We start from the raw sequence: 15,904 nt of genomic DNA on the forward strand, positions 1-15,904 counted from the left end.
TTTGTAATCAATTTGCCCCATAATGCAAAAACAGGTTTTTAGAAATGTTTGCAAATGTATATATATTTAAAAAAAATTGAAATATTACATTTACATAAGTATTCAGGCCCTTTACCAAGTACTTTGTTGAAGCACCTTTGGCAGCGATTACAGCCTCGAGTCTTCTTGGGTAGGATGCTACACAAGCTTGGCACACATGTATTTGGGGAGTTTCTCCCATTCTTCTCTGCATATCCTCTCAAGCTCGGTCAGGTTGGATGGGGAGCGTTGCTGCACAGCTATTTTCAGGTCTATCCAGAGATGTTCGATTGGGTTCAAGTCCGGGCTCTGACTGGGACACAAGGACATTCAGAGACTTGTGTCGAAGCCACTCCTGCGTTGTCTTGGCTGTGTGCTTAGGGTCATTGTCTTGTTGGAAGGCGAACCTTCGCCCCAGTCTGAGGTCTTGAGTGCTCCAGGGCAGGTTTTCATCAAGGATCTCTCTGTACTTTGCTCCGTTCATCTTTCCCTCGATCCTGACTAGTCTCCCAGTCCCTGCCACTGAAAAACATCCCCATAGCATGAAGCTGCCACCACCATGGTGCCAGGTTTCCTCCAGACGTGACGCTTGGCATTCAGGCCAAAAACAGTTGAATCTTGGTTTCATCAGACCAGAGAATCTTGTTTCTCATGGTCTGAGAGTCCTTAAGGTGTCTTATTGGCAAACTTCAAGCGGGCTGTCATGTGCCTTTTACTGAGTGGCTTCCGTCTGGCCACTATACCATAAAGGCCTGATTGGTAGAGTACTGCAGAGATTGTTGTCCTTTTGGAAGGTTCTCCCATCTCCACAGAGGAACTCTGGAGCTCTGTCAGAATGACCATTGGGTTGTTGATCTCCTCCCTGACCAAAGCCCTTCTTCCCCGATTGGGTGGCCAGCTCTAGGAAGAGTCTTGGTGATTCCAAACTTTTTCCATTTAAGAATGATGTGTCCACTGTGTTCTTCGGGACCTTCAATGCTGCAGACATGTTGTTATTTTATTATTACCACCCCCTTTTTCTCCACGATTTCGATCTTGTCCCATCGGTGCAACTCCCCAATGGGCGAGAGGCGAAGGTCGAGTCATGTGTCCCCCGAAACATGACCCGCCAAACCCCGCTTCCTAACACCCAACCACTTAACCCGGAAGCCAGCCGCACCAATGTGTCGGAGGAAAACACCATTTACCTGACGACCGAGGTCAGCCTGCAGGCACCCGGCCCGCTACAAGGAGTCGCTAGAGAGCGCTGAGCCAAGTAAAGCCCCCCCCGGCCAATCCCTCCCCTAACCCGGGCGACGCTGGGTCAATTGTGCGCCGCCCTATGGAACTTCCGATCATGACCGGTTGTGATACAGCCCGGGATCAAACCCGGGTCTGTAGTGATGCCTCTAGCACTGTGATGCAGTGCCTTAGACCACTGCGCCACTCGGGAGGCCCTCTGCAGACATCTTTTGATACCCTTCCCCAGATCTGTGCCGACACATTTGTCATGGTGCTCTACGGACAATTCCTTCGACCTCATGGCTTGGTTTTTGCTCTGACATAAACTGTCAACTGTGGGACCTTATATAGACAGGTGCATGCCTTTCCAAATCATGTCCATTCAATTGAATTTACTATAGGTGGACTCCAATCAAGCTGTAAAAACATCAAGGATGATCAATGGAAACAGGATGCACCTGAGCTCAATTTCGAATCTCAGAAAAGGGTCTGAATATTTATGTAAATAAGGTATTTGTTTTTTATTTTTAATACATTTGCAAGAAATTCTAAAAAACGTTTTTGCTTTGTCATTATGTGACATTGCATGTAGATTGATAGATTGTTTTTAAAATGTAATCCATTTTAGAATAAGGCTGTAAACTAACAAAATGTGGAAAAAGTCAAGGGGTCTAAATACTTTCCGAGTTGAATGCGCGCACACACCTATCTTGATGCAGGTGTTGGTGGAGTGGGACTTGCGTCCTGTGTGGTAGGAGAGCAGGATGTTCTGGGGTTTGAGATCTCGGTGGATGATATCCTTGACCTGCAGCACCCTCATGGCTCCGGCTATCTGCTGCAGAAACACCCGGATGGTGTCCTCACTCAGGGTGCCCTTGGCTAGGGGAGAAACAAGGGTGGAGGGGTGGGACAGGACATTCGGTAAGGGAAAATAAAACAAACTATATTAACAGAAAAATCTGACTTGTTCCTGTTCCACGGCAACCTATGAAAACACAGCTTCCCTGAAGCCTAGGACTGCAGTCTAAATAAATAAGCAGCCCAGGGAGAGGGGGCCTAAACTTTCTGTGCTAAATTCACGACCTGGTTGGTTCAGCCCATACCCTCATTATCCAATGATACATTACCCTGGCTTTCATTTTCACTTTGCTAACATACCCTTATTCTGATAGTTTGCCTCAATGCTCTAGGTGACGTTCAATTAACAACTAACCCTAACACAGGCTTAAACCACACAAGCCAGCTCCAGTCATGGTGCGCTCTGAAACCTTCCCCCATTGAGTTTGCCCCACTATGTGCCAGAGGCCCAAATTAAGGAAAGTCTAGCAAGCAATTCTAATGGGAGGGTCGTCCTTGAATTACAGTGGCATATTTTTATATTGAACTGTTTATCAATGATAAAACATAATGGAAGTCCTTTATACTGCAAAACATTATGTTACAATGCTTTGTTTAAGGTACTTAGGGTCCCTGTAGTGATGTTTAGAGTTGTAGTGATATGTTTTGGGCATTTAAGCATAAAACACAGAACGGCCTCCGTTCCTTCTCTTGTTAAAACAAATTGGTCCCTGCTGCGTGCCGACCCGGTTGTAGCGACAAACCTGCAGATTCCGCAATGCTTGTCAGTGGACTAAAAACTTGATTTTGCGCCAATCAGAGAGCACCAACCCCCCCAGGTGGGGGAGCCAACAGGAATGACAACAAAAAGGGGAAAAAAGAGGGCATTTTCTATGTCATGAGCCAGTCGCACTTTATATGCAATGTAGGCTATGTGATGGTAGCTAGCTAAGTGCACAGGCGCAATGCGCAAAACACACATACTTTCTCCAAGCTGTAGCTACCCCGGTGAAATCCAGACGACGCTGGGCCAATTGTGCGCCGCCCTATGGGACTACCAATCCCAGCCGGATGTGATATAGCCTGGACTCGAACCAGGGACTGTAGTGACGCCTCTTGCACTGAGATGCAGTGCCTTAGACCGCTGCCCCACTCGGGAGCCGTAAGTATTGCGACAATTTCAACGTAACATTTTCAATGATTTTACTGAGTTACAGTTCATATAAGGAAATCAGTCAATTGAAATAAATTAATTTAGGCCCTAATCTATTGATTTCAGATTACTGGGCAATCTGAGATAGCTGTGGCATTGTGTTGTGTGACAAAACTGCACATTTTAGAATGGCCTTTTATTGTTCCCAGCACAAGGTGCACCTGTGTAATGATCATGCTGTTTAATCAGCTTCTTGATATGCTACACCTGTCAGGTGGATGGATTATCTTGGCAAAGGAAAAATACTCAGTAACAGGGAAGGAAGTAAACAAATTAGCTAGCTAGCTAGTACATAATGTTGTGGTAGCTAGTGAATATGCTAACATTAGCTAGCTATTTAAACATTTGGCAATGGGCTGGCACTGGGAGTATGTGATTATGGAGAGTGAATCAAAAGTTTCTTCGTCATTTTACTAGGTATTTATCTAGCTGTGGCATCTGGCTAGTCTCAACAAGGGCTTTCTACAAAATAGCAACATTAGCTCAGCTAGCTAGCTAGCTAGCTAGCTAGCCAGCCAACATTGGAATCTAGACCATAAACTAAGCAACACATACATGCATTGCCAAACAACGCTTCTGCCACATTATGGTTTGGAGTATTTTAACAAAGCTTTGTGGATGACGACTTCAAGGTCTTTGTTGTGTGAACACAAAAGAGATTGACTGCTGACACTGTTCAGAGGTGCTAATTCCCCCCTGGCTAGCGATCGGTAGACAATCCTCTATGTGTGTGTGTCCTGCTTGAAAGATATCTATTTATTTTGAATGCTAGAAAGTGAAAAAAAGTATTTAATATATTGTATAGATCAACAAAAAAAGGCTATTCAAATACCTATTTATTTTACTAGTATAATGTGTCATTGGTGTTACCGCCTTGAAAATCACTCATTACAAACAATTACAAGGACCTTGAGCATTCTCTCCTGTGGCAAATGTATTGGGGGAGGGGTCTACATTAAAGAAAATGATTAGCTAATCACACCCTTTTAGTATGTCATTATTTGTAAGATTCCATTGATAATTTGGTGTGTCTAAATCCAAAGTGTCACTTGGTGTTACTCAATTTAAATGAAAGTAAATAACATTGTGAGCAAAATGATGAATCATATCACTTCACAAAATTATTTTTAAAGGATTTAATGACCTTAGAACATTTGTGGCCTCCATTTCAGAAAATTCTCACATACCTAAAATATCTCATTGGTGTTACTACTCCTACTGGTGGCACAATGTTATCATAATGGTACATATACTTTGAAGTCATTGAGCTACCAGATGAGTTGATTTAGAAGATGACAGTTCATTTTTTCCAAAATGCTATGCACAAATGCCACCTTAATTCAAGAAAGACCTGAGAGCTTCCCTGGGCGTTTGACAGTTGAAACAGTCCACTTACAGTGCAGATAGTCCGCCAGGTCCCCACCATTGCAGTACTAGAGAAAGATGGAAATAAAAAAGAATGACATTAGGAGACATACAGTGCATTGGGAAAGTATTCAAACCCCTTCACTTTTTCCACATTTTGTTACGTTACAGCCTTATCCTAAAATTGATAAAAATATATTTTTTACTCATCAATCTACACACAACACCGCATAATGACAAAGCAAAAACAGGTGTATAGACGTTTTTGAAAATGTATTTCAAATAAAAAAGAAATACCTTATTTACATTAATATTCAGACCCTTTGCTATGAGACTCGAAATTGAGCTCAGGTGCATACTGTTTCCATTGAGCATCCTTGAGATGTTTCTAGTACTTGGAGTCCACCTGTGGTAAATTCAATTGATTCAATGATTTGGTAAGGCACACACACCGGTCTATATACAGTTGAAGTCGGAATTTTACAGACACCTTAGCCAAATACATTTAAACTCAGTTTTTCACAATTCCTGACATTTAATCCTAGTAAAAATTCCCTGTCTTAGGTCAGTTAGGATCCCCACTTTATTTTAAGAATGTGAAATGTCAGAATAATAGTAGAGAGAATCATTTATTTCAGCTTTTATTTCTTTCATCACATTCCCAGTGGGTCAGACGTTTACATACACTCAATTAGTATTTGGTAGCATTGCCTTAAAATTGTTTAACTTGGGTCAAATGTTTTGGGTATCCTTCCACAAGCTTCCCATAATAAGTTGGGTGAATTTTGGCCCATTCCTCCTGACAGAGCTGGTGTAACTGAGTAAGGTTTGTCGGCCTCCTTGCTTGCACATGCTTTTTCAGTTCTGCTCACACATTTTCTATGGGATTGAGGTCAGGGCTTTGTGATGGCCACTCCAATACCTTGACTTTGTTGTCCTTAAGCCATTTTGCCACAACTTTGGAAGTATGCTTGGGGTCATTGTCCACTTGGAAGACCCATTTGCGAACAGGCTTTAACTTCCTGACTGATGTCTTGAGATGTTGCTTCAATATATTCACAGAATTTTCCTGCCTCATGAAGCAATCTATTTTGTGAAGTGCACCAGCCAATCCTGCAGCAAAGCACCCCCACAACATGATAATGCCACCCCCGTACTTCACGGTTGGGATGGTGTTCTTCGGCTTGCAAGCATCCCCCTTTTTCCTCCGAACATAATGATGGTCATTATGGGCAAACAGTTCTATTTTTGTTTCATCAGACCAGAGGACATTTCTCCAAAAAGTACGATCTTTGTCCCCATGTGCAGTTGCAAACCGTAGTCTGGCTTTTTTTAATGGTGGTTTTGGAGCAGTGGCTTCTTCCTTGCTGAGCGGCCTTTCAGGTTATGTCGATATAGGACTCGTTTTACTGTGGATATAGATACTTTTGTACCTGTTTCCTCCAGCATCTCCACAAGGTTGTTTGCTGTCGTTCTGGGATTGATTTGCACTTTTCGAAACCAAACTACGTTCATCTCTAGTAGACAGAACGTGTCTCCTTCCTTAACGGTTTAACGGCTGCTTGGTCCCGTGGTGTTTAAACTTGCGTACTATTGTTTGTACAGATGAACGTGGTACCTTCAGGTGTTTGGAAATTGCTCCCAAGGATGGACCAGATTTGTGGAGGTCTACAATTCTTTTCTGATGTCTTGGCTGATTTCTTTTGATTTCCCATGATGACAAGCAAAGAGGCATGGAGTCTGAAGGTAGGCCTTGAAATACATCCACAGGTACACCTCCAATTGACTCAAATGATGTCAATTAGCCCATCAGAAGCTTCTAAAGCCATGACATCCTTTTCTGGAATTTTCTAAGCTGTTTAAAGGCACAGTCAACTTAGTGTGTGTACATTTCTGACCCACTGGAATTGTGATACAGTGAATTATTAAGTGAAATAATCTGTCTAAAAAATTGTTGGAAAAATTACTTGTCTTGCACAAAGTAGATGTCCTAACTGATTTGCAAAAACTATAGTTTGTTAACAAGAAATTTGTGGAGTGGTTGAAAAACGAGTTTTAATGACTCCAACCTAAGTGTATGTAAACTTCCAACTTCAACTGTAGGTCCCATAGTTGACAGTGCAAGTCTGATCAAAAACCAAGCCATGAGGTCTCAGGAATTCCCTGAAGAGCTTCAAGACAGGATTGTGTTGAGGCACAGATCTGGGCAAAGATACCAAAAAATACCTGCAGCATTGAAGGTCCCCAAGAACACAGTGGCCTCCATCATTCTTAAAATGGAAGAAGTATGGAACCACCAAGGCTCTTCCTAGAGCTGGCCGCCTGGCCAAACTGAGCAACCGGGGGAGAAGGGTACTGGTCAGGGAGGTGACCAAGAACCCGATGGTCACTGACAGAGCTCCACAGTTCCTCTGTGGAACCTTCAAGAAGGACAACTATCTCTGCAGCACTCCACCAATCAGGCCTTTATGGTAGAGTGACACATCCGGCCGTGATTGGAAGTCCCATAGGGTGGCACACAATTGGCTCAGCATCATCCAGGTTTGGCCGGGGTAGGCCGTCATTATTATTAAGAATTGGTTAACTGACTTGCCTAAAAATAAATGTAAAAAAGACAGAAGCCACTCCTCAGTAAAAGCCCTATGATAGCCCACTTGGAGTTTGCCAAATATGCACTTAAAAGACTCGCAGACCATGAGAAACAAGATTCTCGGGTCTGATGAAACCAAGATTGATTTCTTTGGCCTGAATGCCAAGCATCACGTCTGGAGGAAACCTGGCACCATCCCTACGGTGAAGCATGGTGGTGGCAGCATCATGCTGTGGGGATGTTCTTCAGCGGCAGGGACTGGGAGACTAGTCAGGATCGAGGGAAAGATGAACAGAGCAAAGTACAGAAAGATCCTTGATGAAATCCTGCTCCATAGCGCTCAGGACCTCAGACTGGGGCGAAGGTTCATCTTCCAACAGGACAATGACCCCTAAGCACACATCCAAGACAATGCAGGAGTGACCCCGGGACATGTCTCTGAAGGTCCTTGAGTGGCCTAGCCAGAGCCCGGACTTGAACCCGATCAAACATCTCTGGATAGACCTGAAAATAGCTGTGCAGCGACGCTCCCCATCCAACCTCACAGAGCTTGAGAGGATCTGCAGAGAAGAATGGGAGAAACTCCCCAAATACAGGTGTGCCAAGCTTATAGCTTCATACCCTAGAAGACTTGAGGCTGTAATTGCTGCCAAAGGTGCTTCAACAAAGTACTGAGTAAAGCTATATTTAATTTTTTTAATACATTTTAAAAAATGTCTAAAAACCTGTTTTTGCTTTGTCATTATGGGATATTGTGTGTAGATTGGTGAGGGGAAAAATACAATTTAATACATTTTAGAATAAGGCTGTACCATAACAAAATGTGGAAAAAGTCAAGAGGTCTGAATACTTTCCAAATGCACTGTATATAGTCAGTAGCCTCCCAAACAAGGCCTATCTGAAATATGAAAATAATCAATGAAATCACCAGGTACCCTATTGTTCTGGCAAAGATGCGTCCGTAGCAGATTGCTAAACTGTATTTTATATGGAGAATATAACTGTAGGCCTACTATGTTTTTGCCAGACAAAACCGGAGAAAATAAAACAGGTGCTTTCTGGTCACTAATCTGCATAAGTGCCTTTGCGCGCCAATGCTGATGACTGGTCATTGGTCAACAGTCAAGACACACAATATTTTGGTTCTGAAGCATGTTATATGTCTTTGAGACAAGAATTTGGTGCAATACCATAGGCCTATGTTAGTAACCAAATAGAATAGGCAAAGACATAAATATAAAATAGGTATATGTAGCCTATTAATATATATAGAAAACAATATGTATTTTTCCTATTCAGCTTCACACTTGCGACCTCTATCAAAACCTTCTTGCGACCACCGGGATGAGAACCACTGAGTTAGAGCAGGAGTGTGTGTGTTGAACCTGACACCAAAACAAGGACAAAATACAAAAATGACACAAGTAGCTTACCTCCATGACCAGGTACACAGAACTGGCCGTTTCCTAGAGAGAGACAAACAAACACAAGTCAGGGTTGTGACAGACACCAAGAGAAAAAAAACAATACAGGTGTCTGGGGTTTTAGCATGTCAACACTTACAATAGGAATGTTGTGACTGTGTGTTATAGAGCAGGAGGTGCTGAACGCACATACTTGTGCTCGGTGACATAACTAGATGGTTACTGTTTCCCTGAAGTAGGAGAGGTAAATGAAAAGTGATGACTACTGTGAACAGGGACACTTCTAGAGAAGGATATGTTCAGTCAGAAGTTGATGTTAGTCAAATAAAAGTCCTCACTGGAACTTATGTTCCCATCTTATTTGACATAATCCACTATAATGACTACTGACCTTTCAAGTGGTTTGAGATCAACCCGGAGGTAAAGAATTAATGACACGTCGCTACTCGCTAGCCTAAATCTCTGGGTCATCCATGCGGAGTTAACAGGTTTAAGGTACGGGCCATGTCTGCTCGGAAGTCACTGAGGTTAGTGCAGAACAGGAGTGGTCAAGAGGTCACAAAACCTCCCCCCGTTGTGCCGGCTGAAGTGTGAACTATGCTAAAGCTAAAGGAATTGTCTGAGTCGTCACACTCATTCAGCTAAATGTAAAGAGGATCAATATCAGGGTTCTCTACAACAATAGAACAACAATAGAACTGAGCTCATCGCACTGAGAGCAAGGATTAGGCCACAGAGCCATATCAAGAGCAAACAACATGGGGGGTGCATGACAAACAAACAGGAAAATGACAATTTCGGAACTAATAGGCCAGTCGTCGCCCATAGCAACAAGTTGGCACATCAGGCTGAGTCTGCATTACAACTAATTGGATTTTGTGGTGGGGGGGACAGCTCGACTTGGCTGACAAAGGCAAAATATTGGATCACCAGGGAGGTTCACTGTTAAAGAGAGGGTACAAGTCTGTTGTCTGAAACCACAACTAATGCTCTTCGAGAGAGCACAAACAAACAGAGTCATAAGCCCGAGTCACACCATCATATTATGCCAACCTCAGAAGCTTGGCTGCTTTTTGCCACTAAAAACAAAATGGGCATTACTGAGCCCAAACAACCATTTTGTCTCTCTCATTTTTACCAACAGCATGTCAGCCATAGCACAGGCCTTACAAAAACAAGACAGTGCAGCCCACTTGAAAAAGCCCTCTTATCAAATAGCAACAGATGACTCTGCTCTTTCTCCCTCTCTAGGTCTCTTTCAACAGCCAATCAGAGCTGAGTAATGGCTCATCCCAGAGTTAACTACTGCCGAGTCAGCGCTTCTGAAGTTGTCTTTTTGGCCATGTTGGTGATTGCAGCCAGCAAGCCAGCCATCTGGTTTCCATTGTGTTTTGCCAGGCAGGCAGGGCCAGACATACTTGTCTACCCGAGGTGGTTTTGGCTTACTGACCTGGTAACATCTCCTGTTTATGACAACCAGCCTATAACAGAGCACAAACAGTGTCAGCTGTGTAAAATCATGCAGCACTCCTCCCCAATGCTACGTGCCGAGAAAAGTGTAGGCCTACATGCCAGCCAGGGAGGTGATAAAACTGCCCTGCTCTATAATCCTGCAGGGGCTGAGATACTGTACACAGGATAACAGGACATATTAACACTTTAGTGATTGGCAGAGCTCACCAACTGGAGTGTAGAGTAGGACAATACACTACCCCTCTAATTGGACCCTTCCAAATAGGTCTCCCTCTGTTTGCTAACAAAGTAGGCCTCATGACTTTGGTTAGCATCCCGTTCCACAACACTGTTACCCTAGCCTAGTTCGTACCCTTGCAAGAGTGTGGGAACTCAAAGTTAACAACGGTGTTAGGGCTGTCCACGCCGGGAAAAAATATTGGTAAACTGAAAGTTTTCTGTTCTTTCGACCAATTTTTTTTTTTAACTTATATTTTTTCATATACAGTGCATTTGGAAAGTATTCAGACCCCTTCACTTTTTCTACATTTTGTTACGTTATAGCCTTATTCTAAAATGGATTAAACAAAAAAATGGCCTCATCAGTCTACACACATTACTCAATCACTTTTCACAGCTACTGTTTACAGGCCTCCTGGGCCGTATACAGCGTTCCTCACTGAGTTCCTATTGGACCTTGTAGTCATAGCAGATATTCACATTTTTGGTGACTTTAAAATTCACAAAGTCCACAGACCCACTCCAAAAGGGTTTCGGAGCCATCATCGACTCAGTGGGTTTTGTCCAACATGTCTCTGGACCTACTCACTGCCACAACCATATTCTGGACCTAGTTTGTCCCGTGGAATATTGTGGCTCTTAATTAGGGATGCACGATATATAAGAATCGGACGATATTAGCTAAAAATGGCAACATCGGTATCGGCCCGATGTCTAGTTTAACGTGGATGTTAAAAACCGATGTCAAAGCTACCGCGCATACCTATGTAACGTAGGTACATGACGTAATGACGCCATGTAAACTTTTGCACTACACATCCAACACAGCACTCTAGCCAACAACGTCTGCTGTGTGGATCGAGCAGTCAACTCGGTGATGTTGGCTTTCGCCGACTGGTCGAGCACCGGTACACACTACCAAGTGTGCTATTTTTCAGATGTTGCCCTACCGGAGTTACGCAGTAATAGTGTCACTGCCATAAGCTTCACGACATACATACAATGGAACGTTGTTTGGGTCTTTGCGTGTCAAAAAATATACAGTAGCACTGTCAAAGCTGCACAAAAAAGTCTGCAAACAAGCAAACGCCGGCCACGAACGATGTGTTTATAATACCGCGTTGGTAATAAGCATCAATTGTTCCACCGCAGCTTCTGGGGTAGCTAGCTTTAGCTTGGTACCTAGCTAGCACCAATACAACCAGCCTAAAAACAATGACCAGTAGAAACTGCAGTCATTTTCATTATTCTTAGCAATGATTTAGGAATCCCTGTGAGTAAGTATTAGCTAGGTTGCCACTTGTTGTTCACCTATTGAAATGGAACTTCAGTACATGAAAATAAATAGCTAGCCAGATACTTAACCCTGTTGCCCAAAGCTAACGTTATAAGCAGCCAGCTAGCTTCATCTGGCTAGTGAGGCTCGACCGGACCGGGTTATATGTTGTGTAGTGTTATGTGTAGTGTTAAGGATGACGCCGAAGAACATGGCTGACATTTTACATTCTCCCAACCACTTGTGCTATTTTTTATTTTTTTTGCGTTTTGTGTCTTATTTTTTTAATTATTGTGTACATAATGTTGCTGCTACCGCCTCTTATGACCGAAAAGAACTTCTGGACATCAGAAAAGCGATTACTCACCGCAGACTGGAATAAATTCTTTCCTTTAATGAATCCGACGAGAAGGATATCCTGCGTTCACTGGAACAGGCCCAGATCCACGCCTTTTTCGTGAAGAAAAGACGCCAGAAAAGGGTTCGCAGATCGGGCATCCTTCTGAAAATCCGGAGGCGAGCGAGTAAACTCCCACTGCCTTCAATTCTTCTTGCTAATGTGCAATCATTGGACAACCTACGATTAAGATTATTTTACCAATGGTAACATCTTATGTTTCACCGAGACGTGGCTGAACGAAGATATGGACAACATAGAGCTAGCAGGATTTTCCATATCCCGGCAGAACAGATACGCTACCTCTGGTAAGGGGGTGGGGGGGTGTCTTTTTGTCAATAACAGTTGGTGCGCAATGTCTAATCTTAAAGACGTCACGAGGTCTTGCTTGCCTGAGGCAGAGTACTTTATAATAAGCTGTAGACCGCACTATCTACCAAGAGAGTTCTCATGTGTATTATTCGTAGCCGTCTACTTACCACCACAAAACGAAGCTGGCACTAAGACTGTTCTCAAAAAACTCTATAAGGCCATAAGCAAAGAAGAAAATGCTCACCCAGAAGCGGCGCTCCTAGTGTCCGGGGACTTTAATGCAGGCAAACTTAAATCAGTTTTACCAACTTTTTACCAGCATGTCACATGTGCAACCAATGAAAATAAATCCTAGACAACCTTTACTCCACACACAGAGATGCATACAAGGCTCTCCCCCGTCCTCCATTTGGCAAATCTGACCATAATTCTTTCCTCCTGATTCCTGCTTACAAGCAAAAACTAAAGCAGGAAGTACCAGTGATTCGCTCTATACGGAAGTGGTCAGATGACACGGATGCTAGAACAGACTGGAATATGTTCCGGGATTCATCCAATGGCATTGAGGAATAAACCAACTCAGGCATCGGCTTCATCAATAAGTACATTGGTGACGTCGTCCCTACAGTGACTGTATGTACATATCCCAACCAGAAGCTATGGATTACAGGCAACATCCGCATTGAGCTAAAGGCTAGAGCTGCCGCTTTCAAGGAGCGGGAGACTAATCCGGACGCTTATAAGGAATCCTGCTATGCCCTCAGACAAACCATCAAACAAGCAAAGCGTCAATACAGGATTAAGATTGAATCCTACTACACCGGCTCTGATGCACGTCGGATGTGGCAGGGCTTGAAAACTATTATGGACTACAAAGGGAAACCCAGACACGAGCTGCCCAGTGACGTGAGCCTACCAGACAAGCTAAATTCCTAATATGCTCGCTTCAAGGCAAGCAACACTGAAGCATGCACGAGAGCACCAGCTGTTCTGGATGACTGTGTGATAACCCTCTTGGTAGCAGATGTGAACAAAACCTTTAAACAGGTCAACATTCACAAAGCTGCTGGGCCAGACAGATTACCAGGACGTGTACTTAAGGCATGCGTGGACCAAGTGTCTTCACTGACAGTTTCAACCTCTCCCTGACCGAGTCTGTAATACCTACATGTTTCAAGCAGACCACCATAGTCCCTGTGCCCAAGGAAGCAATGGTAACCCGCCTAAATGATTACCGCCCCATGGCACTCACGTCGGTAGCCATGAAGTGCTTTGAAAGGCTGGTCATGGCTCACATCAACAGCATCCTCCCGGACACCCTAGACCCACTCCAATTCGCATACCGCCCCAACAAATCCACAGATGACGCAATCTCAATCGCACTCCACACTGCCCTTTCTCACCTGGACAAAAGGAACACCTATGTGAGAATGCTGTTCATTGACTACAGATCAGCATTCAACACCATAGTGCCCACAAAGCTCATCACCAAGCTAAGGACCCTGGGACTAAACACCTCCCTCTGCAACTGGATCCTGGACTTCCTGATGGGCCACCCCCAGGTGGTAAGAGTAGGCAACAACACATTTGCCACGCTGATCCTTAACACTGGGGCCCCTCAGGCGTGTGTACTTAGTCCCCTTCTCTACTCCCTATTCACCCACGACTGCGTGGGTAAACACGACTCCAACACCATCATTAAGTTTGCTGACGACACAACAGTGGTAGGCCTGATCACTGACAACGATGAGACGGCCTATAGGGAGGAGGTCAGAGAACTGTCAGTGTGGTGCCAGGACAACAACCTCTCCCTCAATGTGAGCAATACAAAGGAGCTGATCGTGGACCATAGGAAAAGGCGGTCCGAAATGACACCCATTAACATCAACGGGGCTGTAGTGGAGCGGGCCGAGATTTAAGTTCCTTGGTGTCCACATCACCAACAAACTATCATGGTCCAAACATACCAAGACAGTCATGAAGAGGGCACAACAAAACCTTTTCCCCCTCAGGAGACTGAAAAGATTTGGCATGGGTCCCCATATCCTCAAAAGGTTCTACAGCTGCACCAACAAGAGCATCCTGACCGGTTGTATCACCTCCTGGTATGGAAACTGCTCGGCATATGACCGTAAAGGCACTACATAGGGTAGTGCGAACGGCCCAATACATCATTGGGACCAAGCTTCCTGCCATCAGGACCTATATAATAGGCAGTGTCAGGGGAAAGCCCATGAAATTGTCAGAGACTCCAGTCACCCAAGTTATAGACGGTTTTCTCTGCTACCGCATGGCAAGCGGTACCGGAGCGCCAAGTCTATGACCAAAAGGCTGCTCAACAGCTTCTACCCCCAAGCCATAAGACTGCTGAACAATTCATAAAATCGCCACTGGACAATTTACATTTACATTATTTTCTTCTTCTTGAACTGCACTGTTGGTTAAGGGCTTGTAAGTAAGCATTTCATGGTAAAGTATACACTTGTTGTGTTCGGCGCATGTGACAAATCAATCAAATATATTTATAAAGCCCTTCTTACATCAGCTGATGTCACAAAGTGCTGTACAGAAACCCAGCCTAAAACCCCAAACAGCAAGCAATGCAGGTGTAGAAGCACGGTGGCTAGGAAAAACTCCATAGAGAGGCCAGAACCCAGGAAGAAACCTAGAGAGGAACCAGGCTATGAGGGGTGGCCAGTCCTCTTCTGGCTGTGCCGGGTGGAGATAACAGAACAGGAAAATATGGGATATCGGTTTCAGCCGAAAATGTAATGTTGGTGCATCACTAATCTTAATGTCTTTCCTCATAATCCTGGACTATCGGACCACCTTTTTATTACATTTGCAATCGCAACAAATAATCTGCTCAGGCCCAAGGATCCTCAAAATCCATGCTATAAATTCTTGGACAACCCAAAGATTCCTAGATGCCCTTCCAGACTACCTCCACCTACCCAAGGACGTCAGAGTACAACAATCGGTTAACCACCTAACTGAGGAATTAAATTTAACCTTGCGTAATACCCTAGATGCAGTCGCACCCCTAAAAACAAAAAACATTTGTCATAAGAAACTAGCTCCCTGGTATACAGAAAATACCTGAGCCCTGAAGCAAGCTTACAGAAAATTGAAACGGAAATGGCGCTACACCAAACTGGAAGTCTTCCAATTAGCTTGGAAAGACAGTACCGTGCAGTATCAAAGAGCCCTCACTGCTGCTCGATCATCCTATTTTTACAACTTGAGTAGAATAAGTACAAACCAAAATGTATTTTTGATACTGCCGCAAAGCTAACTAAAAAGCAGCATTCCCCAAGAGAGGATGGCTTTTCACTTCAGCAGTGACATGAACTTCTTTGACGAAAAGATCATGATCATTAGAAAGCAAATTACGGACTCCTCTTTAAAAGTGGCAGTAATAAAGCCTCTCTTGAAAAACCCAAACCTTGACCCAGAAAATATAAAATTCTATCGGCCTATATCGAATCTCCCATTCCTCTGAATTCTTTTTGAAAAAGCTGTTGTGCAGCAACTCACTCCCTTCCCGAAAACAAACAAT

General features: G+C 43.9%; 1 protein-coding gene across 4 annotated transcripts in view; it reads right to left on the bottom strand.

The window, feature by feature from the left end:
• The window catches only part of LOC129863874 (serine/threonine-protein kinase ULK1-like), a 51,530-nt gene that overhangs the window by 25,323 nt on the left and 10,303 nt on the right, over nucleotides 1-15,904 (bottom strand). For 3 of the 4 annotated variants that reach the window (XM_055936225.1, XM_055936224.1, XM_055936223.1), the window contains exons 4-6: nucleotides 8,678-8,710; nucleotides 4,686-4,722; nucleotides 1,945-2,118 (exon numbers count right to left, since the gene is read on the bottom strand). In XM_055936225.1, coding sequence (XP_055792200.1) covers nucleotides 1,945-2,118; nucleotides 4,686-4,722; nucleotides 8,678-8,710 — 244 coding nt within the window. Of the gene's footprint in view, nucleotides 1-1,944; nucleotides 2,119-4,685; nucleotides 4,723-8,677; nucleotides 8,711-12,003; nucleotides 12,139-15,904 lie in introns of all 4 variants that reach the window. The other variant, XM_055936226.1, reaches the window with a different exon arrangement.

This window comes from Salvelinus fontinalis, chromosome 10 (assembly GCF_029448725.1).
Source record: "Salvelinus fontinalis isolate EN_2023a chromosome 10, ASM2944872v1, whole genome shotgun sequence".
In the NCBI taxonomy this organism is placed as follows: domain Eukaryota; kingdom Metazoa; phylum Chordata; class Actinopteri; order Salmoniformes; family Salmonidae; genus Salvelinus; species Salvelinus fontinalis.